General features: G+C 38.2%; 1 protein-coding gene across 50 annotated transcripts in view; it reads left to right on the forward strand.

Annotated features, from left to right (window-relative positions):
- Nucleotides 1–26022, forward strand: part of ABCC9 (ATP binding cassette subfamily C member 9) — a 137723-nt gene that overhangs the window by 42837 nt on the left and 68864 nt on the right. For all 50 annotated transcript variants that reach the window (XR_014803757.1, XR_014803761.1, XR_014803763.1 and 47 more), the window contains 4 exons: nucleotides 555–663; nucleotides 4979–5086; nucleotides 14052–14124; nucleotides 15121–15226. Coding sequence is in view for 42 of the 50 variants with exons in the window: in XM_021092237.2 (XP_020947896.1) it covers nucleotides 555–663; nucleotides 4979–5086; nucleotides 14052–14124; nucleotides 15121–15226 (396 nt within the window). In the remaining 8 variants the exon portion in view is untranslated. The remainder of the gene's footprint in view (nucleotides 1–554; nucleotides 664–4978; nucleotides 5087–14051; nucleotides 14125–15120; nucleotides 15227–26022) is intronic.

The raw sequence follows: 26022 nt of genomic DNA on the forward strand, positions 1-26022 counted from the left end.
CTTGACAAATTGGGAAAATACGTGCAATATATACAGTGGTGCCTAAGCAAGAAAGCATAGTGGGCACAGACCCCTGATCTGTGCGTTATATGCTTTTAGGTTAGTTACTTACCTTCTCTGCTTTTAGGTTAGTTACTTAGCTTCTCTGCACTTTCTTTCCTCTCATTTGTAAAATTAGAGTAATGATACTTACATCTTTGGTGTTATTATTTATAACCACTGTGTTTCAAGTTCCTCTCCAATTCTTTTATCATTGACAATAAATATAATTGCTAAAGGAAAAAAAATGCAAAAGATATTCAGTTGAATTTAGGGTGATCAATTGGTTCTTGTTGTTCAGAAATTTTTCCCAGGTCCCAGGAGCTCATCAGTCCCCTGCATCCTAGCTCAAGACCTACTTAGTCTTGAGAAATGACTCTCAGAAGTGCCTTTGTCAACATGATAATGAGTTGGGGAGTAAGTTTGTTTAGATCGAACTTTGGTGGTGGTGGTTTTTTTGTTTTGTTTTGTTTTGTTTTAATCCTTACTTTGTGCTTGTTTGTTTGCCTCTGCAGTGTTCAAAAGCTGAATGAGTTTCTCTTGAGTGATGAGATTGGGGAGGACAGCTGGAGGAGTGGGGAAAGTTCTCTTCCCTTTGAATCCTGTAAGAAACACACTGGCGTTGTAAGTGCTTTTCTTTGTTCTGGGAGCTGTGGTCAGGGGACAATCTTGAGCATGGATGATGTCAAATTGGTGCAATTAGAAGACATTTAAGCTTTTCACTTAACCTACACGAAGGATAAGTGCCACCTGCTTCTACAACAAACCCGTCATATCTATACTCAATAAACAAATGTATAAGTCTTGTTTTGATAAATCATCAAAGGCTTATCCCAAGGGGGATAGTACATGTTGAAATCAAAAGGCATAGGAAGATCGTCCACTGCAAACTTTATATAAAAATAATACAAAATAAGCTTACAACTCTTGTACCATATCTTATATCTTTTAGCACTTTTTAGTTTAAAAAGCTCTTATTGATGCATCATGGCTTTTGATTCATTTAAAATATTATATTACCTATTTTATTTCCTTGATGATGTATTGAGTTTGCACTTTGTGTCATTTGACTAGAGTCATAAGATTAACGAGTGGCAGAGGCAGAATTAAAACTCGGGTCTTATAACTTTTGAACTAGTTTTTCATCCGTTATGTGAATATTTACTCACATCTACATGAACCCTGGGAACACAGTCAATATTATTTTGTCATGTTTTACATGGTATATGACCTGTATTATGTATTTGCTTGTGTTCCCAGACTTATCACCTACCCAATGCTTTGGGCCAAGACCTTGCTATGTGACTGTGTACAAGGCGGGCAACATCGTTCTGTCACAGAGTTTTGCTTTCTTGAGGCAGGAGTCAGATGATAAACAAGTGAAGAAATGAGGTCATTTCTCTGTGGAAAGAAAATAAAAGAAAGTATTAGAGAGTGACTGGGATCTTCAAAGCAGTGTGTACTTTTCCAAGAAATGAAAAAGCTGGTATTTGAGCTGAGAATGAATGAAGAGTGGGTGCCTCTTATGCAAAGACCTGGGGAAACGGTAGATCATTTCAGGCAAAGAACTAGGGGATGAAAAGACTCTGAAGTGGGAATTAATTTGTTGAGTTCAAGGAACAGAGGGGCACTGTTGGCTGAAGTCTGGCAAAGAAGGGAGAGATAAAATGAGGTAAAAGCAAAGATTCAGAGTCCCATAAACCAGAGAAGGAGTTTTGATTTTATTGGCATGTGCTAGGAGATCATTGGAGGGTTTTAAAGTAGGGACTCATATAAGTTTGTTCATATGTGTATATATATATATATATTTTTTTTCTTTTTATGGCTATGCCCGTCTGGGCTAGGGGTCAGATCAGAGCTGCAGCTGAGGCCTATGCCACAGCCATAGCAAGGCCAGATCCAAGCTGCATCTGCCACCTATACTTCAGAGCTTGCAGCAATGCCGTATCTGAAACCCACTGAGCGAGGCTAGGGATCGAGCTCATGGATACTATGTTGGGTCCTTAACCCACTGAGCCACGAAAGGAACTCCATAATTTTGTTTATATGTTTAAAGGATCATTCTGGCCACTGGATGGAGAGTTGCCACTGGGGGCAGATACAGATAGATCACTAAGGAGGTCATTATAATAACTTAGGTAAGAAATGATGATGTTAGAATTCATCTGTTGCGGTTGCGGTGGACCTTGTGAGGAAATTTTCAAATTCAGTGTCCATTTTTAAGTTGGGCTGATAAAGACTTGCTGATAGATTGAATGGAGAGGACGCAAGAGAAAGAAGATTCCAAGATGAATCCTAGGTTACTGGCTTCACTACTGGGTAGATGGTGGAACCAGTCAATGAAAGAGAGAGACTGAGAAACGTTGGTGTTGAGGAATCCAGAGGAATTTTTTGAACATGATGGTTTTGTAATATTTACTGATATCCAAGAAAAGAAATCACCATTAGAGATGTAAATTTATGAACCATTGGTCATTAGATAATATTTAAAATAATGGGACTGGATTATATCTATTTCTTGAAAGCTGTGTCTGAAAAATTCTGAAGAAAGTCTTTAAAATTACTATGTACCTTTCATAATGGTAAAGTAGAAAGAAGTTATTCAATGAGTTAGGTGTTAATAATTATTCCTTTACTCTTAGGGAAAAATACGAATATACTTAACCACTTACATAACCAAACGAAAACATATGTGCTGCAATGTCCCAACTGGAACTGACTGAGGCTCAGAAAGCCTTTACCAAGAAAGTCAATCTATATTAAATTTTTTTTCACATCGTATTTAAAACTTCTAAAAATAGTTGAGACAAGCAGTCATTTGTATGAGATGAGGAATAGACTAAAAATTGAACAGAGAAAAGGTTGGAAAGAAAAAAGAATCCCCTTACTGTTTTCTTCTGCCTTTCTGGTGGGTTTTTTTTTTTTTTTTAACTCTCTGTTGAGTTATTATATTGAGCTGGTGTGATTTTGTCTGAGAAGGAACTACCACCCATGCTTGTAGACACTAGAGTGACAAAGCCCAAAAATGCTTGTGTGCTCTTGTGTGGACGCGGACACCAAGCTGCGAAGATATCGCAGAGCATGTATGCTGTGAGGCAGCGGGAAAGGCAAGCACTTGATTAGAACCAGCCTTGTCTGCACTTTGGATAATAGGAAATTAGCAAAGAACTTATTAGATCATCTTTCAGAGATGTGGAGATGAGTAGTGTGAGATGACCTCAGGGAGGGGGAGGGAGGGGGTCAAGTTTAGAGAGTTAGGGAAATCTGAAGAGTCATTTGTATGAGATGAGGAATAGACTAAAAATTGAACTGAGAAAAGGTTGGAAAGAAAAAAGAATCCCCTTCAGAGGCCTCCAATATCTTCAGGGTTATTGAAACCAGACTGGACTTCTGATATCTTTGGGGGCCATTCATCACTGCTGATGGGCCAAGCCACAGATGACAAACTTTTAGAAACCAAGAGAAAAAAGCTGTGTGTTTGAAAAGCACACTAATGGAAACTCCTTCTTGAGAGCGCTTAAGATGCTATGTATTCTGTAAAAGCTTAGAGCTAAGTGGTTTTGGCTGCAGACTCTCCATGGAGAATTAGTGACATTCTAGAGCCAGAGTCTCTTAAAATTACATCTGTGAGACTCCAACTCAAACCTCTGTCAACACATCTCCTCCTCCAACCCTCTGCTTGGTTGTGTGAATAACATGAAGTCATTCCTTCTAGGCCTCTAGAGACAACACTACTATGGAAATAAAGACTCTTGAAGGCAGAGAATATGTGTACAGGTGTAGACCTGTCTTGTGTGGGAAGTATACTTAGCTGTAGGGCTAGTGACTTCCTAGATCATCCCATGTAAGATCATCTGTGAGGACTGTGAGAAGAAAAACAAAACTAAAAATGTCATCTGCACTCTCTCCCCCTTCTCTTTTTAGAATTTAAAGTTCATTCGGCACTTTCTGAACGACAGAACCCTTGCTCGTCCTCCGCAGTGGCTTTGTAATCTGTGTATTGATTTGCCTGTAGCCTAGCAGTGTGCTATTTGATAGTTTGATACTCTGTTGATCCACTAATTGATGGAGAGTGAGATCTTGTTTGGATGAAATTACTGGTTATTTAAGGACATTCCTAATTCCCATAACAGAACTCAATGGATTTATCAAAAAGCTAAACCTGACATCCCAAGCCAAAAAAAAAAAAAAGTTTCACAATTCTAGAATCCTTTGTTTTTGTAGGTAATTTAACAGTTTTAAAGTGGATTATTATTTAGCTTTCATATTTATTACATATTTAAGATAGATAATTATTTATGTTTAAATGCTTGCTCACTAGATTCTGGGACAAATTTTGAGCCTAGATGTTTTTTTCTCAGAAGTTTACAGAGCTGAATTTTATACCTTTTCTTTAGTCATTTGTCTCTATGTGAGATTAAACTCAAAATTAGAGAAGAAAAAGTTTCTAGATAGGACCTAATTTGAGTTCATTTTAAGTACGTGAAGATTGTCCAGCCTTAGCTTCAGTCTGTATCATGGATGTTTTCATCCTTTGTCTTGGATCAGTGCTCTAACATTTGAGAAAGACTAGATCATTCTATGGTACTATGGATCCCCTTATGAAATAGTATATGTCTTTGGGTAATGAATAAATCGATAATCCTAGATCTTTATGCTTTTCCGTATTATACTATGGATCCTCAGGTGATGTGTAGCCCAATTTGATAGATGTGAATGTATCAGATTCAAAATCAGATGATTCAGAGGTGACCAAAAATGTACTGTTGGAACATCTACAAGTCCAATGACCTAACAATAGAAATGTTGAAAATATGACATTTACTTGTTTCTTTTCCTTAGAATTTAAGTGGAGATGTAGCAATGTTGAGTAAATGTTCAGTAAAACCTTGGTTTTTTTTCAAGCTTCAACTTGTGCTCTTTTCCATTTGGAATGCAGCCGCCGAAAACTATAAACAGGAAGCAGCCTGGAAGATATCACCTGGACAGCTATGAGCAATCAACACGACGTCTGCATCCCGCCGAGACCGAGGATATTGCAATAAAGGTTATTTGATTTCCTGAATTCTTGCATGAATAGAAACATGGATGTTATTCCTTTATGGTGAAGTTCTGCCAAAGTGTCCTACATCATGCCTTTCAAGTTCTTTAGAGTGGCCAGTGATCCTCATAACATTTTCAAAAATATTCTGATGAGTTTATAATTCTCAGTGTTGCCTCATCTGCCAGCTGCAGATTTGCTCCAAGAGTACGTTTTAATAACCCAAGAGTGATTCTTTCTTCTGAATCTGCATTAGATGCTAGTATCCAATGAATTTCCTTTTGTGCTCTTAACATTTATTGACCAAGCAAATTAATTTATAGAGCAAATTAATTTATTTATATCTTTTCCTTATTTTTAAGGAAATAGATAGCAATTAGAGTTACTAGATCAGGAGGTTAAGGATCTGACATTGTCACTGCTATGGCTCAGGTCACTGCTGTGGTGTGGGTTTGATCCTGGCCTGGGAACTTCCACTTGCCACAGCACAGCCAAAAACTTTTTATTATTTATTATTATTATTATTTGCTTTTTTAGGGCAGCACCTGTAGCATATGGAAGTTCCCAGGCTAGGGGTTATATCAGAGCTGCAGCTGCAGGCCTTATGCCACAGCCACAGCAATGTGGGATCTGAGCCACATCTGCAGCCTACACCACAGCTCACAGCAATGCCAGATCCTTAACCCACTGAGCTAGGCCATAGATCAAACCCGCATCCTCATGGATACTAGTCAGGTTTGTAACCAGCTGAGCCACAAAGGGAACTGCCCCAAAAACTTTTTATTTTTTTATTTCTTGTCTTTTTGTCTTTTCTAGGGCCGCACCCACAGAATGTTGAGGTTCCCAGGCTAGGGGTCTAATCAGAGCTATAGCTGCTAGCCTAAGCCAGAGCCACAGCAACGTGGGATCCAAGCCGCATCTGTGACCTTCACCACAGCTCACGGCAACACCAGATCCTTAACCCACTGAATGAAGCCAGGAATCGAACTCGAAACCTCATTGCTCATAGTCAGATTCGTTAACCACTACACCATGACAGAAACTCCCCCCAAAACTTTTTAAAAATTACAAATAATTGCTCAGGTTGGTGCAATGGCATGGATTCAGTCCCCTGGCCTGGGAACTTCCATATGTTGTGGGTGTGACCAAAAATAAATACAATAAAATAAAAATTAATTAGATAGCAGTTACCTTCAACCAGGAAAGGCTTAGACCAGGGTTGCATGCATTCACCCCACTTTCCAATACTGCCTTTTGAGTCATCTCAAACTCAGCCATTTCTACTCTCCCCAAACATATGTTTCCTAGAACAGATAACCATTACCATAGGAGCAGAGACTGAAGACTGATAGCTGCGGTCAGCCCCAGACAGAGGTCAGGGCTGCTCAGGGATGGGAACAGATGCCTCCAGCAGTCAAGGGTCTCCAGACATCAGAGCCACTGGAGTCCTGGAAACTAGCTGTTGAGAAAATTAGTAGCATTGGCTGCTGAGGCTGTCAGACTCCCTGCCCAGCCCAGCCCAGCACAGTCAGAGAGTGATGGGACACTCTGTGTGCAGTAGAGCCAAGAGGAGCCGCATTGAATTCTTCTCTCTCTCTTCATTGTCTGACATCATCCCTGTCCCACAATAGGACACCTTGGTTGGAATAAGCTAACACTGGCCCTCCCTTTGCCATTAATTTGATGTATTCGTCTCTAAGCTGTGGTTTAACCCTCTTGAGGTGGGGATGCCATTTTAATATGCTCGTTTTGAGGCTACAATATATCACCTGCAATTTCGAAGAACAGTGAGTGATTCCTAAACTGCACTGTATGTTAGAATCACCTAGAAAGCTTTAAAATATATATATAGTATAGATAGTAAATACAGGTATACTATAGTATATATAGTATATATAAATATGCTATAAATATATAGTGTATATAAATATATGATGTAATACATTTATATATAAATATTATACACACACACACACATATAAATATAAAATATAAATATAAAATAACCTGGGCATTAGTTTTGAAAACAGTTCCAGTAGTTCCCAAGACAATTATAATGTACAAGCAGCATATAAACTACTAAGCCACGAAAAAGTAAGTAATGAAAGACTAGAAAGGGTCTTCCACACTGCCAGTTCTCAAACATAACCAGAAAACAACTCATACCTAAATGACTGAAAAAAGAGTCAGTTTAAATTGACATTTTCTATTCAATATAGTGGGAACCTAAAACCGCATCTTTCCCATGTGCCTTATTCAATTTATTTTCATTTCAAATGGGAAAAAGGGAGGCTGTTATGATTTTTTCCCCAGAATTGACTCTTTATGCATCAAAAAAATCCCACCAACCCCCCTCCCCCAAAATCCCCTGCTCATCAATGGTCTGGAGTTGGCTACCGCCCTGAATGGCCACTGAAGTTTCAAATTCATTGTTTATTCATGGTAGTGATTCCCAAGTTGGTAATAACTCATTTGCCATTTTGGAATCCTTTTCCACCATGAAAGACAACTTAGCTACAGAAAAGTACACACAATAGATGTGTACCCTTAAGTGCAAAAGTGATCACCTGTGCAACCACCACCAAGTAAAGAACCTTGCCAACTCCCGCCAAGGTCCTGCCAATGCACAATTTAGCTGCATTCCCTTTCGCCGCCCTGACTTTTGTGGTCATCATTTTCTCTATTATCCTTGCTCTATATGCCTCCTTAAAGACATATTCTAGTTTTTTTAAGTTTGCATATGTGCATGTAAGTGTGTGTCTTGCTCCTTTTGCTCAGCATTATGTGAGTATAACTTACCATGTTGCTGTGTGAAGCTCCATTTCCACACATTTGTTCATTCATTCTCATCACTGTGTAATATTTCATTGTATGGATGTACTAGAATTTATTTATCCATTCTACTTCAGATGGGATTTTGGTTATTTTTCATTTTGAGGCTGTTGTGAACAATTGCTGAGGCATAGGGTCTGTTCGTCTTCTGCTCTCCTGCATAATGGCCAACTGCTTTCCACAGTGGTTGTGCCAATTCACACTTCCATTAACAGTGATTGAAAATTCTAGTTGGTCAACATCTTCACCAGTGCTTCCAATGTTTTGTCAAAATATGTGTTCTGTGTTGGGAGGAGGTGTGGTTGTACCTCGCTATGGTTTTTATTTGCATTTTTTTTTTATTTCCTATGAGATGGAGCACCTTTTCCTATGTATATTGGCGATTTGGGCTTGGAGCTCTCCTTTTGTGAATTGCAGGTTATTTGTTCCTCCTGTTTAAAAAAAATACATCGGCACTACTTCTTTGGCAATTATATATGTTACAAAATTCTTTTCTCAGCCTGTATCTTGGCTTTTTACTCTACGGTATCAGAAATACTTAATTTTAATGTAGTCTAGTTTATAGACCTTTTCCTTTATGTTTAATGCTTTGCTTTTTTCCTCATTTAAGAAAACTTTTTCCACTAAAAATTATGAAGATACTTGATATAAGTTCATAAAAAAATCTTTGAAGCTACATCTTTTGCTTTCAGTATTTTCACTGACCTAGAATCAATTTTTTTTTTTTTTTTTTTTTTTTTGGTCTTTTTGTCTTTTTGGCTTTTCTGGGGCCGCTCCCGCGGCATATGGAGGCTCCCAGGCTAGAGGTCAAATTGGAGTTCTAGCCGCTAGCCTATGCCACAGCCACAGCAACATCAGATCCGAGCTACGTCTGTGACCTACACCACAGTTTACGGCAATGCCGGATCTTTGACTCACTGAGTGAGGCCAGGGATCAAACCCGCAACCACATGGTTCCTAGTCGGATTCGTTTCCACTGTGCCACAACGGGGACTCCAGAATCAATTTTTATCTTTGTGTGAAGTAAGGTTGTGACTTAGTAGGGAAATCAGTAATAAATAATTTTAGCTGTATATTTAGCAGTAGTAAATTTAGTGGTAGTAGTAAATTTAGTGGCAGTAAGGTCTAATTTAATTTTTTGTATGATGTCAGGCTGTCCAGGCACCAGACATGAATCACTGTCCCCACCGACTTAATTTTGGCTTAGTCACACATATTTCTTTTCTTTTTTTTTTTTTTTTCTTCTTCTTTTTATGGCTGCTCCTGAGGCATATGGAAGTTCTTGGGCTATGGGTCGAATTGGAGTGGCAGCTGCTGGCTGAAGCACCACAGCCACAGCAATGCAGGATCTGAGCCACATCTGGGACCTCACTGAAGCTTGTGGCAACACCAGATCCTTAACCCACTAAGGGAAGCCAGGGATCGAACCCATGTCCTTAGGGAGACAATGTCAGGGCCTTAACCTGCTGAGGCACACTAGGAACTCCAGTCACACATATTTCTTTATTTTCTCTGGTTTATTTGCCTATTCAATATTCCACTCTTATGATTATTATAGGTTTATAATAAACATTGACATTTTTGGGACAAGTTCTTACACTTTATTTTTTTCTTCCAAAACATCTTAGCTATTCTTGACCATTTGGAGGAAATGACACATTGGTGCTCTGGGGATGATATTTCTTTTTGTACTTTTCCTTATACTTTTACTTGGCATTCCCTTATTCCTTGATTTAATGAGATTTTTTTTTTTAACGAATGATATTTTATTCAGTTTGTTTCCTTATTTTCAGCAGGAAGAAATGGACAATGATATGTAAGGTCCCACCTTTAAATTGTTAATGATTTCAACTAAGGTGAAAGTCACATAGCATAAAACCAACCATTTTAAAGTCAGCAGGGAGGTCTCATTGTGGCTCAGCAGTATTAAACCCAACTAGAATCCATGAGGATGTGGGTTCGATCCCTGGCCTCAATCAGTGGGTTAAGGATTGGTATTGCCACAAGCTGTGATGTAGATTTCAGAAGTGGCTCAGATTTGGTATTGCTGTGGCTGTGGTGGAGGCCTGCAGCTGTAGCTCAGATTTGACCCCTAGCCTGGGTACTTCCATATGCTGTGGGTATGGCCCTAAAAAGCAAAAAATAAAAATACAGTCAACAATTCAGTGGCATTAAGATTCACAGTGTTGTTAAACCATCTCCTCTATATGGTTAACAAAATATTTTTATCACCCCAAAAGGAAACCCTATCTCTCTTGCCCCCGCCAACTACCAGTCTGCTTTCTGTCTCTATGAATTTATCTATTCTGGATAATTCATAAAAATAGAATCATACAGTAGGTGATTTTTTGTGTCTATCTGGTTCCTGCCTTTGTATTTTAACTTATTCTTTCCTCTTAACCCTGATCTTTATGTCTGTAATCCCCTCATCCTCCTAACATTAAGGTGTCAGCAGTAATGTGCTCAGTAGATACTCATATCCTTGTTAAATGTGTAGTATTGTCATGAGCATTTATATTTTTGATTTCCTGACGTTGTTTGCTCCTTCCTTTTTTTTTTGGCAGAAATTTCTCTTTATTTATTTATTTATTTATTTATTTATTTATTTATTTATTTATTTATTTTTTGCATTACTCAATGAATTTACTAAATTTACAGTTGTACAAACTCTTAGCATCACCCCACCCCTAAACCTGTCTCCTTTGGAAACCATAAGTTTTTCAATGTCTGTGAGTCAGCATCTGTTCTGAAAAGAAGTTCAGTCTGTCCTTTTTTCAGATTCCACAGGTCAGTGAAAGCATTTGATATTGGTGTCTCATTGTATGGCTGACTTCACTTAGCATGATAGTTTCTAGGTCCATCTATGTTGCAAAAAATGCTGGTATTTTGTTCTTTTTAATGGCTGAGTAATATTCCATTGTGTATATGTACTGGATCCACTCCTCTGTCGATGGACATTTAGGTTGTTTCCATGTCTTGGCTATTGTAAATAGTGCTGCAATGAACATTGGAGTACATGTGTTTTGCAAGTCGTGGTTTTCTCTGGATAGATACCTAGAAGTGGGACTGCTGGATCAAATGGTAGTTCTATGCTTAGTTTTCTGAGGAATCTCCATACTGCTTTCCACAGTGGTTGCACCAATTTACAATCCCACCAACAGTGTACTAGTGTTCCTTTTTCTCCATACCCTCTCCAGCACTTATTGTTTGTAGACTTTTGGATGATGGTCATTCTGGCCGGTGTAAGGTGGTACCTTGTAGTGGTTTGGATTTGCATTTCTCTAATAATGAGTGATGTTGAACATCTTTTCATGTGTTTTTTGGCCATCTGTATGTCTTCTTTGGAGAACTGTCTGTTTAGATCTTCTGCTCATTTTTTGTTGGGGTTGTTTGAGTTTTTGGTATGGAGCTGCAGAAGGTGTTTGCTCCTTCTGACTGCACCACTGATTGTATAGTGTGTATCCTTGCATTTTACTTGTCCCCTAGTGATGGCTGCTGCATTGGCTCCATTTTCCCTCCATTGCAAACCAGGCTGTGAGGACCATCTTTGTACCTATCCTTTCATGAAGCTTTGTGGGGATTAATATGTTAGCTAATTTTCTAAGGTCAAGCAGCTAGTTAGGGAAACCAGGTTTTTAATCCTTATAGGGGAGAAGTGAGATAATTTTGTAAAAGGGAATGGAAGAGCAAATCGCAATGGGGGATTTAACTGTGTGTGTGTTTCGTGGAAGTGTAGTTGATTTACAATGTTGTATTCATTTCTTCTGTACAGCAAAGTCATGCAGTTATACATACATATACTTTTAAAAATATTATTTTCCATTATGGTTTATCATAGGACATTGAATATAGTCCTCTGTGCTATACAGTAGGACCTTGCTTATCCCCTCTGTGTATAATAGATTACATCTGCGTTAACCCTAACCTCCCACTCCAGCCCTCTCCCAACCCCCTCTCTCTGGGCAACCACAAGTCTGTTCTCTGTGTCCATGAGCTAGTTTTTGTTCTATAGCTAGCTTCATTTGTATTGTATTTTAGATTTAACGTGTAAGTGATATCATATAGTATTTGTCTTTCTCTTTCTGACTTACTTCACTTAATATGAGCATCTCTGGTTGCATCCATGTTGCTGCAAATGGCATTATTTCATTCCTTTTTTATGGCTGAGTAGTATTCCATTGTATGTATATACCACATCCTCTTTACTCATTCCTCTGTTGAGGTCACCTACTAATTTGGTTCTACGAAGAAGTACCAGAGATATATATAGCACCCACTTGAGCAGGGTGGAGGAGAAGGGTCAAAGTTAATTCCTACACCCCCTTAGGTAAGTGGTAATCTCTTTGGTACTTCTGGTGTGGGACCAAATCAAGAGGTGACATTGCCTTCCTCTGGTTCTTCCCTGCAGCTTTCTGACTTTCCTCTCACACTTTTTGTGAAGCTATAGCATGTTCTATCTTTCTCACATCTATGATCAGAGGACCTCACAGAGGTTTTCTGATCCTGTTCACTTTGTAGCTCCTTACCCAGAAATGCCTTTGTTGAAATTCAGTATTTTTTCCCAAAACTAGCTAAAAGTCCTCCTTTCTTAAAATTTTGTCTTTTTTTTCTTTTCTTCTTCTTCTTCTTTTTTTTTCCTCAAGGTAGACATAAATGATTTTCTTTCTGAACTGCTATTGCACTTTGGTCTGTTTGTTGCCCTGTTTGTTACTTAGCTCGGACTGTCTTGTCTTCATTTAACTACTCAACTAACTGTAAATTCCAAGGGACCAGGGAAGATTCATTACATCTTTGTGGCCCACATCATCCCTGACACAGGGCCTCACATAGACTGGGTGCTCAGCAAATATTTGCAAAGTGATCAGTGATCCAGCCCTTCCACGCCACTGTCCTTCCAGGACTAAATTCATGTATATCTATGTGATAGATGTTATTAAATGCCATACATTTTACAAGCGGGAGAAAACTTACATGAAAAAACACAATCTAGCCTTTTCAAGCAACTTGCGCTTTTTAAATTGTTCAGCTTTTAAAGGATATTTTTAGCTATAATTTAGATGTCACCAATTTATTCTGCAAAATTCCTAAACAAAAATGTGCTTAAAAATTTCATCACTTGGGGTTTGGAAACAAAATATTAATGTATGAGCGAGGTGTGGCCTTACTAGTTTCCTTTAATTTTTCAGGCGTTTTCCCTCCCCTTATCTGTCTCTTTTCATCCTTCCAATCTGTGGGGTCAATTATACCTCTTCTGTTTTCCATTTTTATAGCTGTTAAAACTATCAAGTCCTCTTGAAGGGCATTAAAACAATAGATTGCTTTGGGATATGTTTTTTGTTTGCTGGCTGTTGAGATTTATACTGCCAAGCAATGTTGCCTCATTTCTGTGCTTTTTTTTCCTTCCCCTTAATTTTTTCTTTAAAAATCAATAATTAGCAATAAATCCACATAGTTCAGAACACTCATTCATTACAAAACTTTCTCCTTTCCTAAGGAGACATTTTGTCGGAATAATTTGCAGTTATTTCTATTCTTTACTTTATATCACCAAGATTCTGGGAATTGCAGCAATGAGAAAATAATCAATGTAGGAGTAACATTGGAAAATATTTGGGTGATTGTTTTTTTTAAGAACGTTCACATATGGAGTTCCCATTGCGGCTCAGAGGAAACAAAGCCGACTAGTAACCATGAGGTTTGGGGTTCAATCCCTGGCCTCGCTCAGTGGATTAAGGATCCAGTGTTGCCATGAGCTGTGGTGTAGGTTACAGACACAGCTTGGATCCTGCGTTGCTGTGGCTGTGGAGTAGGCTGGCAGCTGTAGCTCCGATTCAAAAGAATGCTCACAAATAAATGATCCAGCAGTCCCAAATTTTCAGGGAAAATTCTTACAGTTTTTTACATTCTTCATAACACCACTGACTCAAAGACCCTCCTCTCAGGGCCATTCTTTTTTGGTTTTCATTTGTGCCTCTAAATAGTTATCATTCTAAATTAGAATTTCACCACTGTGTGTTCTATCTTGTGTTGAAAGCCTTATACAGTGTTTGATAAAGAAAATTTACTTTAATTGGAATTATTCTGTAACATCACATTTTATGTAATTTTATAATTTAATTTCTATATTCTTACTTCCTAGGTCACAAATGGATACTTTTCATGGGGCAGTGGCTTAGCTACTTTATCTAATATAAATATTCAAATTCCAACAGGTAAGGATCATTTGTTACTCAATTTTGGGTAATTGTTAATTATTATGATCGTGGTTTTCCAAGATAACTGAGCCTACAATGAGGAGAGAAAGACTTTTTATTTTAATGATTTTTATTTTTTCCATTATAGTTTGTTTATAGTGTTCTGTCACTTTTCTACTACTGTACAGCAAAGTGACCCAAAAGAAAGACTTTTTAAAGACAAAAACATTTCTGAGCTATTTATTTGCACTGTGGAGCTCATGGGCCTCTGCATCACTGAGAGAATGACTGGAAATCACAAGACCTTTCACTATAGAGTGTGGACCTTTCACTATAGAGTTTCACTATAGAGTGTGGACTTTTGAACACATTATTTACCATCCAAATGAACTGTTTTTAGTTTACTAGGTGTTTTGTGGCATTTAAATAACGGAGTAGTTGATTTCTCATTTTTTTGAAGAAAGACTTTAAAGAAAAGGTGTATGAAAAAATAGTTTTCTATCCCTGAGGAAGAATGATGAAGTTTTCAAGATATTTAAGACTCCAATACCTAATTGTTTTTATTGTCAGTGTCTGGATCATTGAATAGGAATGTTTTTTTAACTTGGCCTCATGTTCAATAGCTTGGAATTTTTCTATTATACGTGAAAATCAAAGGAAGAACAACCCAAATCACTTTCATCTCAATTATCTATTTTGTTAGAATTGTCTTTTTTTCTGAATGAATTAAATAATAACTAGATGATTTAGGCGAGTATTTCCCTGTTCTCTTTCCTAGTGTCAGTTATTCTAAGAGTTTTAAAAACAGCATGTCAATATCTATAGATTTTAGTTTTTCGTCCCTTTTCCAAAAATAAAACTTAGTTTCAGGGAAAGGAGGTGTTTAGAATACTTTGTGGCCTGAGACCACCATTGGGCCATTGATGGTGAAACATCAGCCTTTTCGGTTTTGATTTTATTGTACTAAGTGAATTCCATGTTGTCCAGTTCTTATCCTTCGTTGGTTTTCTCTAGGTCAGTTAACCATGATTGTGGGCCAAGTGGGATGTGGGAAGTCCTCTCTCCTCCTTGCCATCCTTGGTGAGATGCAGACACTGGAAGGGAAAGTTCACTGGAGCAAGTATGTATATTTTGAAATGGTTCCTGTTGCTCTGTCTTACATCTCATGATCTTCCAAGAGAAGAAATCAGAACAATAGATTCCCAGGTTAGGAGTCTGAGGACTCCTCAGAAATAAGCACAGCTTTAAAAAACAAAAATCAAATTAGTGGAAATCTTAACTATTCTAAGTTTAAAATTATAAAACAATTGATTATAGAGGTTTATAATAGTATAAACTAGTATGTTGCCTTTAAGTAAGATTGGGATTGTAAAGATAGATTTTTTTTTTAGTTAAGTGGGTAACATTGAAAGACATAAAATGTTAGCGTTCCTGTTTTGGCTCAGCAGGTTAAGAACCTGACCAGCTTCTGGGAGGATTCAGGTTTGATCCCTGGCCTCGCTCAGCAGGTTAAAGATTCTGTGTTCTGAAAGCTGCAGTGTAGGTCACAGATGCAGCTCGGATTTCATGTTGCTATAGCTGTGGTGTAGGCCAGCAACTGTAGCTCTGATTTGACCCCTAGCCTGAGAACTTCCATATGCGGCAGATGTGTAAAAAATAAAAAACAAGGAAATAAAACTTACAAATGCATCCCTATAATCAAAGAAGTTATGGAAAACTTGCATTATTTATAAAGCTTACCTTCACACAGAGCCTTAATGGTCTGAGAGGAAATACAATCTTTTCCAAACGTGTCATAAGGGGCTGAGAAAGCAGCCATTTCTCTCCACACCCAGCTTAAACTAGACACTGGAAATATTTAGTTGGAGATATGGCTATGTCAGACTAGTATGCTATGCAACTCCAGAGACATGGAAAAGGAGGTATTTAACATGGTACTTCTTCTGAATATATGAATGGTTGTTTTGGTTCTTCACGGCACATTGTAGTAATAAAGTGACTCAGAACTATATTATATAAGTGTGTAATAACGAATAAATCATATTGATTTAGTTTGACCTACCTAGTAGACCTCCCAGAAGCAGTTTATGGAGAAAATGGTTACCCCTTACCTAAAATATTAAATTTTTGACCAGTGTTCTCAACCACGTGTGAATTTGCTCCCAGGGGACATTAGGTGATGTCTGGAGACATTTTTGGTTGTCATACCAGGGGAATTGGCTACTGCTGATCTAGTTAGTAAAGGCCAGAGATGCTACTAAAGATCCTGTGACGCCCAAGACAGCCCCCCCAACAGCAAGGTCTGGCTTCAAATAGCAGTTGTGCTGGGGTTGTGAAACCTTGCCCTAGACCTTTGTACTGACCATTGTAAGTTCCACTGTAGCACAGTCTACTATTGACATACGCAGACATCTCTTGAGAATGAGTAAAAACTATTTACAGGTGTTTTTAGAATAGATTCTATTTTAAACTCCAATTAAGAGACAGAAATGTTTGACTGTGTAATTTGAGCTGGAAACAGCAGAACTGTAAATGCTATTTTTGGTATCACTGGTTTGCTTCATGACGGGTTCCTATTGATCACTAAGGTTGGGTGCTAGGTGGTATGTGGTCTGCCTTGGTGATCACCTTCCATCTTGGAGAAATGCAGGTTTTGAGAATCAGGTCTTACTAGATTAAACGATATTGCATGACATGTTTGGTTACAATCAGCTTATTTGGGTTTTGTTTTTACCTTGTTTCACTAGCATTAAAACAGAGAGGAAAGGAGTTCCCATCGTGGTGTAGTGGAAATGAACCCGACTGGGAACCATGAGGTTTTGGGTTCCATCCCTGGCCTCGCTCAGTAGGTTAAGGATCTGGTGTTGCTGTGAGCTGTGGTGTAGGCCGACAGCTACAGCTCCGATTAGACCCCTAGCCTGGGAACCTCCTTATGCTGTGGGTGTGGCTCTAAAAAGACAAAAACAAACAAACAAAACACAGAGAGAAAGAATGAGAGACATAGATAGAAACAGCTTGAGATACTATTTTTATACTTCTAGAATGTTTGTAAAGGGACTTCCTGTCATGGCTCAGTGGTTAACGAATCTGACTAGGAACCATGAGGTTCCTTGCTCAGTTGGTTAAGGATCTGGCGTTGCCGTGAGCTGTGGTGTAGGTTGCAGACGCGGCTCGGATCCCGAGTTGCTGTGGCTCTGAGGTAGGCCACAGCACTCCATATGCCATGAGTGTGGCCCTAGAAAAGGCAAAAAGACAAAAAGACAAAAAAAAAAAAAAATAGAATGTTTGTATAATATAGTCTTCTCTAGTGTTATTTAAGTAAGATTCCAGATCCTAGCTTCACTTGGGCCAAATTGACTACCAGTATTATCATTAATAATCATTACAACTTATGAATGGATAAATAAATGATATGGGACTTAGGAAAGTAGTTTATACAGTCTACTTATTTATTTTCTTGAGTTTCTAAGCAAGAGTAAATACATATATACATGTATATACGCACACACAGTATTTTAGGCAAATTTATAACACTTATACGGTATCTAATTTCATAAAAATTGTGAATTATTTTATTTAAAATAACATAATAAAGTTTGAAAATAAATATATCAGAAGAGAAATAAGGTTTAAATAATAATCTGAGCAGTTGATAGGTAGAAACACATGTATTGGATTCTTGCATGTTTATAAAATATGGGCCCCCAATTCCTCTTGCAGCTTCATGGAAACTAGTCAAAGAGGGAAACGAGAGATAAAAACACACATTTACTCAATAAAGTTTTTAAAAAATTTAAAGAAATAAGAAAGAAATCTCTCCCATAAATCCTAATTTTAAAAAGCTAATGAGGAGTTTCCATTGTGGCTCAGTGGTTAACAAGCCCGACTGGCATCCATCAGTTCACAGGCTCGATCCCTGGCCTCGCTTAGTGGGTTGAGAATCCGGTGTTGCCATGGGCTGTGGTGTGGGTCACAGAGGCGGCTCGGATCCCGAGTTGCTGTGGCTCTGGCGTAAGCCAGTGCAGCTGCAGCTCCAATTCAATCCCAGCCTGGGAACCTCCACATGTCAAGGGTGTGGCCCTAAAAAAAAAATAATAATAACAAAAAAAATAAATAAATAAAAAGTTAATGAAAATTTAGATCTTAAATTCAGAGTCAGTAGGATGAAGATACGATAAAGGATTTATGATAATTCTAAGTACTTATAAAATCACTGTAATTTAAAAATCATCTTTTTATGAACATTTGCTTTAATAGTCAATAATCCCATCTCTTCATGGTCAAAGGAGAAAAATTTTCTTCCAAAGATATTTGGATTGGCTCTGACACACACACAAATTAAAAACTAACCCTCTAAGAAACTGGATAAGCTAATGCAAATGTTATTTTTCTTTATGAGAACTACTTAATTTTCTTCCATGGTATCCTTAGTATCTAAGAAAACATTTTAAGATCAAGCAAGTTCAGAGGATACTGACCTTCTTTAAAAGAGTTATTTGCAATTACTTTTCATTCTGGGAAAAAAAAAAGTTTTGCCTAGTCCAATAAAGAAAGGCATAAATGTTATTAGAGCAAAGCTAATTTAGACGTGATCAATATTGACAGGTTGATGATGTATAAATGCTAAGATATCCTTTACCTCAGCAGACTTAATTGCTTGCTATTTTTTAAAGCTCAAAACAAGAGAGTTCCTGCTGTGCTTCAGCAGGTTATGAAACCAACTAGTATCCATGAGGGTGTGGATTCGATCCCTGGTCTTGTTCAGTGGGTTAAGAATCCAACATTGCTGTGAGTTGCTGTGTAGGTCACAGATATGGCTGGAATCTGGCATTGCTGTGGCTGTGGCATAGGCCTCAGCTGTAGCTCAGATTCGACCCCTAGCCTGGTGACTTCCATATGCGGCAGGTGCATCCCTAAAAGGTGAAAAAAAAAATTAAAGCTCAAGGCAGAATAAAGCAAAAAATAAACTAGATGTTATAGTAAGGCCCCAACTGTCTTGCCGTCATTCATTCATCATTGAATATATCTCTGGTCGCATGAATTTTATTTTTAAATGTGCCCTCATAGATGGAATGAGCCAAGTCCTATAAAGTACTCTGTCCTGTTGCAGCAAGAAATATTTACTCTGGGACGGAGAAGGGTGTTGTCACTCCCCCAGGACACACATGCATGGATGGGTAGAACTTGATACACAAAGACATTTATAGATGTCTCCTTGGCAAGTGCTACCTTTAACCTCTGACATGGAGTAGCCCCAGAAGAGAAATGTGAGAGAGACAGGGAGGGACTGAAAAATTCTCCAGACTTGTCAAAATGCCAGAGTTCTTGCTCCTGCACCTGAGTGTGCTCTATTTTTTCTTATCAATTTAATTTAATTTTTATTTTATACTGGAGTATACTTAATTTGCAATGTTGTGTTAGTTTCTGGTGCACAGTAAAATGAATATAAGTATCTAAATATATTTAGGTATATTTTCCTTTAAGAGTGAAAGTTAAATATCTTATACTAGCTTCAGCAGAAGAGAGCAAAGGTAGATAAAGATCCACTGGTAGGTAGCCATTTCTCACAAATAAAAAATTATATATATATATATATGGATATATATATCCATTCTTTTTCAGATTCTTTCCCCATATAGGTTATTATAGAATATCGAGTAGAGTTCCCTATGCTAGTAGGTCCTTGTTGATTATCCATTTTATATATAGTAATGTGTATATGTTAATCCCAAACTCCTAATTTATTCCTCCCCCAAACTTTCCCCTTTGGTAAAGATAAATTTATTTTCAAAAAGTCTGTGAGTCTGTTTCTGTTTTTATTTTTTGTATCATTTTTTTAGATTCCACATATAGGTGATATCATATGACTTTTTGTCTTTGACTTCTCTTAGTACAATAATCTCTAGGTCCATCCATGTTGCTGCACATGACAATATTTCATCCTTTTTTATGAGTGAGCATATTCCATTGTATATATGCACCACATCTTCTTTATCCATTCATCTGTTGACAAACATTTAGGTTTCTTCCATGTCTTGGCTATTGTAAATAGTGCTGCAGTAAATGTTGGGGTGCATGTATCTTTTAGAATTATGGTTTTCTCTGGATATATGCCCAGGAATGGGATTACTGGACCATATGGTAGTTCTATTTTTAGTTTTGAAAGGAACCTCCATACTGTTCTCCATAGTGATTCTAGCAATTTATATTCCCACCAACAGTGTAGGAGGGTTCCTTTTTTTCATGGATGTGTTTTATGGTTGTTGAAAAGGCAATGTTCTGCCTGACTGAAATTGTCCTTTCCTGGTTGTCATGATAAATAATAATTCCTACTAATGTTTTAGGAACTGGAACTAAAATGCTTTACCTGATGGACGGTTCCCATGAGAGAGTTCAGAATGTATAATTATTGTGGTAATCATGTGAGACGTAGCCATAATCTATCTTTGGTTTCCCTTTCTTTTCCTTTCCACCTTGCCCATGACATCAGTCATGCTATTGCCAGACCCTATTTGTCCCGATGTTCTATTTTGTATTGTCTTGATGTAATTATAGTGGCTCAGTTACTGTAAGACTGGTGAATTGAGGAGTTGCTTCTTTTTATGTGACTTTGCCTGGCATGAAGGGATAACAGCAACACTGAGTCAGCTTTTCTAGGTCAGACATGATATAACATGTTTGCGTCCCCTTCTTCCAAATATGGTTCCTGATTTAAAATTACAGAAGTCACTTTTTCCCATTCCGTAAGGTATCAATCATGAACTCGGAAATTGCTAGAATACCAGGGCTAACTTTTACTTTTGAACGAAAGTACACCCAAATCCTGCATATGGAAGTATAATTGGATGTCACTTTCCTAAAGGGAATTTTCCATCTGCCCTCTTTGCTGTCTCAGTTGCCTAGCACTGTTCACTGCCACACTGAGTGGTGGGTGATGAGTTTAAACATGGAACTGGTAATTTCCATGTAGTCAAATAGGATCTGATGTTAGAATTCAGAGATAATGCTATTTATTTATTTGAGTATGTATGTGTTTATTTAGGAAGAGAGAAAATAACCTTCCATAATTGAATTTGATGCAACATATTGCCAAGTGAGAAGTTTGGAAAGAGGAGCTCTGAAAGTTAAGGGCCATATCACTCTTGGAAAATGAAAGAGGACAATTTTTTTATTTGTGAGAAATGGCTACCTACAAATGGATCTTTATCTACTTTTGCTTTCTTCCTCTGCAGCTAGTAAAAGATGTTTAACTTTCAGTCTTAAAGGAAAATATAGCTAAATCCTGCAAGGGGAGGTCTTCAGAAGTGAAGATCCACCATATGCCGTCATGCCTTTTTCAGGACTTTACTACAGGATTTAAGCCTTATTTCTTATAGAAGTCTTTAATTTCTTTCTTTCTTCATTCCATGAGCTTTCATTTAAAAAAAAAAAAAAAGTCTTGCCTATCTCATAAATGCCTGAAACATTTCTCTTTTTAAAGGAGTAATTTACCCACACTTAATCTCCTTGCTTTCCTTCTACCCAGAACAATGCAATCAGGCTGAAAAGTTCTCGCCTTGACTTCCTAAATGCTCACTTGTCATGTTTTGTCCTCAGTCTTAACCTCTCCATAGCTTTGAAACTGTTCACCATGGATGACTCCTGGAAACCAACTCCTTTCTTGATTTCCATGACACTTTCATGTTTATTTACATTTTAAAAATTGTATATCGCATGCCTACAACATGCAAATCTTTGTATTCACTGTTGGGGGGTAAATAATTGAACAAGGGAACCAGCCCCCTATTCTCAGGAAGCATACTGTTAGAAGGCCATGAGGAAGGAAGAAAATAGTTCCATAATTATTTGGTTCAATTGTTGCCATTGTCAGGAAGAAAACGTACAGGGTTTTAGAAGAACCAATCATAGGTGACCTGAGTTGAGTCTGTGGGGTCAACAAGGCTTTTTTAAGGGGATGCATAGATGAATGATACTTGAACTTACATTTTAAGGATAAGCCAAAATTAATGAGTTAAACAGTAAGGACAAGTGGCGATGGAAGGTGAGGAAGAATATTCTAGTTCTCCTTCAATCTTTCTGCAGTCTACTACAGGATCTCCTTCCTTTATTTATTTATTTATGTATTTATTTATTTATGTGTTTATTTATTTTTACTTTTTTTTTCCCTAGGACCACACCCACAGCATATGGAGGTTCCAGGCTAGGGGTTGAATTGGAGCTACAGCTGCCGGCCTACACCACAGTCACAACAACGTGGGATCCAAGCTGTGTCTGCAACCTGCAACCTACACCACAGCTCCTGGCAACACCGGATCCTCAACCCACTGAGCAAGGCCAGGGATCGAACCTGCAACCTCATGGTTCCTAGTCGGATTCATTTCTGCTGAGCCACAATGGGAACTCCTCCTTCCTTTATTTGTATCTTTGACTTTAGCTGCTCTCTAAGTACTAAGGACACACCAGTGTACATTTCTAGCCAAGATCTTGCTTCTGAAAACATAATACCTCTTTCCAAAAAGTTGTATACAAGCAGCCAACTGAACACATCCAAACTGAGCTCATACCTTTCATATTGCTGCTGTTTCCAAAACCTGCTTCTCCTCCTGAATCTTGGAAGGGTGGTGTCCCCACCCCCTGAAATCAGCGAGTGAGTGCCCAAGTCAGATCCCAGAGATTCAACCGAGATTCTTCTCTCTCTCCATTGCCTGCAGAATCCAACCAATCACTTTTCTTATGTCAGTCCTTACATTTTAATTATTTTCCTGGTTCAGATACTTATCGCATATGTGAGCTACTCACTGTAATAACTCCCTTACCTTTCTCCACACTGTTGTGAGTTTTTACTTTTGATGTGAACATCTAATTACTACCTTCTTGCTAGTAAATCTTTTATTTTTATTATTATTTCTGGCTGCACCCACATCATGTGGAAGTTCCCAGGCCAGGGATCAAACCCATGCCACAGCAGCAACCCAAACCACTGCAGTGACAACACCAGATACTTAACCCACTGAGCCACAAGAGAACTCCTGTAATTCTCTTATTGATTGTCCAAAGCAGAAAGGAAATAAAATACTCCAGACTTCTTTGCACAAAAGGGCCTTTCATGAACTGGTCCCTGTCTTACGAACTTCTTAAATTCATATCCTGCTGTTCCACTTCCCTCCCTTACTGTTGTGCTCCAGGAAGCTCGTTCTCAAATGCACATAGTCCCTCTGTAATTTTCTCAGATTGGTGGTCTCACTCTTCTTTTCTTGTGTCAGCTCTGATGTTGTATCTTTCATAAAACCTTGTCTTACTCTCCCAGGTGGACTGAAATGTACCTTCTCTTCCAGTCCCTCTGCACTTTGTTCAAAGAACAAATGTGAGCTGCTCTCCTCACTAGACTGAGACGTCCTAAAGCCAAAACATGTTGTCTTTGCTCTTTATCTCTTTCACATCTTGCTGAGTCCCAGGTTTTTTCCATTTCCACTTGCAGAAAAATAGGACCCTCTCACCTCCTCACACCCTCTCTCTATCTCCATCATCTTTCTAATTTCAGTACACAGCCCCTCCAGTTACCACTCTTTCACCTTCTTTTTTTTTTTAGATAAAAAAAGGTCTTTCCTCATCCCCCCCAGTTCCTCTTATGTCCCTCTTACTTCAGTCCACTTCAGGCTGGTGTCTACCTCTTATCCAATCCATCAGTGCCGTCCTAGTTTTTAAATTTACTGCACACTTTCTGATCACTACCTTGCTTGACTTCCTTTCCACTTGACTTTGTTGCTCATACCATTCTTCCTAAAAATGTCTCTCTGCTTAGTTTCCAGTAAAACTCACAGTCAAGTTTACCTCTTAGAACTTTTGCCTGCTCCTTTCACTTGCTTTTGCAAATGTCTTTTCCTTGGCCATTTGTTAGAGGGTGATGTTTTTCAAGGTTCCATCTTTCCCCGCTTCTTTTCTGCCTCTCTATATACTTGCTGGGCAATCCACATAGCCTCCCATGACTTTAGCTTCCTCTGTCTGCTCCTGACCCTTTGTTCACTTAACTGAAATAAGCTAGAATTGTCAAAGTCATTTATTGGTTTTTCACTGGCAAAGGAAAGAACCTAAAGTCCTTGGTATCTAAGGCATATATTCTGAGGGGAAATCATCCCAAAATCGTTATTTGTTGACCAGATCTCTCTCCTGAGCTTCACATTCTGCTTCCTGGCCATGGTCATTCTGACATCCCTTAGGTACCTCAAACTGAACGTGTCTGATGCTGAATTTGATCTCTTCCCCCCACCATGTGCACTTTTCCTTATCTGTGTTCCCTGTCTGGGATTCCTTCCTCCTCTCCATTCTTCCTCAACTTGTCAATCACACAATCCTAGGTATCTTTGAACGTGTCTACTTCTCCTCATTCATTCCCCATCTCCCTAATGCAGGGCACTGCCTTCCCTTCTCTAGAATCCTACAGCTCCAGAGGTCTCTGAATTACCACCAGTCTTTCCCCTTCCAATTCATTTGTTCCCTTTGGCAATCAGTGATATTTCTGAACCGAATCTGTATCTCCCTTGTTTAAATCCTTTCAGTGCTTTTTTACTACTCTGTGGAAAAAGTTCACTCTGAAAATGGTTTATGGGCTCCTTCATTTTCTGGCTGGGCATCCTTTTTTAAGTTCACCACTTTTCTTAAAATCATACTTTTCTTCACTTACCATAGACACCCACATTTTAGCCAAGATAAATTTATACCAGCTCCTCGTATGACCAGGATATGTCAAGGTCATCCAGTACGTATTTTAACTGGTCTGAAATACTCTTTATATTTTGTTCATCTAGCCCACTTTTACTTATCCATCTGGCATAAATTCCATTGTTTACCCGGATTTGCCAGAGGTGGATTGAGTTTCCTGCATCTGTGCTCTGATATCACCTTTTGCTGAACCTATCATAGTGTTTGTTCCCTTGTCACACTCCCACAAAACAGAGAGCAACACAAAAGAAGGAATAACTTTTCTTTGTTTACTCTATCTCTAGTATTTTGGCACAAGGAAGTGATCAACAAATGTTTTAGAATTGATATTAAATGCATGTAGTTGCATTTAATTAATAGTAATTGAAAAAACTCGATGACTTTCAAATTCGTATCTCCAGTTTGGGCTGACATTTTCAAATTTCTCATGGGCATTTCCACCTGGACGGCCGTAGGCAGATTAATCCATTAATTTTTGCCACTCACCTGCTTTTCCTCATCTCTTTTCTCTCTTCCTCAGATGAACTAAAACTACTGCAGTCATTTATTGGCTTTTTACCACTAAAAATAAAATAAAATAAAATCCAAGTTTTTTTTGGCATCTAAAGCGTGTGTGGAAAATATCACTTGGGAAATTGTGCATTTCATTATTTTTATGAGCAACTTAAATCAGGGAATAACCATTATTAAGAGTGAATGTTTAGTCTAAGGTTGTTTTTCCCTGCCTCTATTAACCATCCCAAGCTGTCATTAGAAATGTGCAATTGTGAAAAATCTTATCATTACAAACACTAAGTCGAATGTCACTAGGTAACATACTTAGGGACGTTTTCTCCACAAAAGTGAATGTGAAATAGGATCTGTTTTTGGAGTTCTTGTTGACTTTCATTATGTGTGTGGTTTTTGAATTCGTGTGTTTCAAAATGATGGAGTTCAACTGAAATATTAAATTTAGAATAATAAAACGAATAGGTCCTCAGGTGTTCTTTCCCCACAATATCGATTAAGACTAAATTTAATTAGTCAAACATCTCGTTTTAGACAAATATATCAATCAGTAATTAATTTAGTACTCAAATGTTGCAGGTGTGACCATGCATTGTGCATGTCCATCTTTCTTACCAGTGTCTTAAGGGCCAGACTGTGCCTAAACCCTTCAAGTTGAGAGCACAAACAGTATTTCTTCTCTTGCCGTAG

This window comes from Sus scrofa, chromosome 5 (genome assembly GCF_054392235.1).
Source record: "Sus scrofa isolate SSC_HxYL_T2T_F1_AM1 chromosome 5, Sscrofa_HxYL_maternal_Yorkshire_Landrace_v2.0, whole genome shotgun sequence".
NCBI classification, from domain to species: domain Eukaryota; kingdom Metazoa; phylum Chordata; class Mammalia; order Artiodactyla; family Suidae; genus Sus; species Sus scrofa.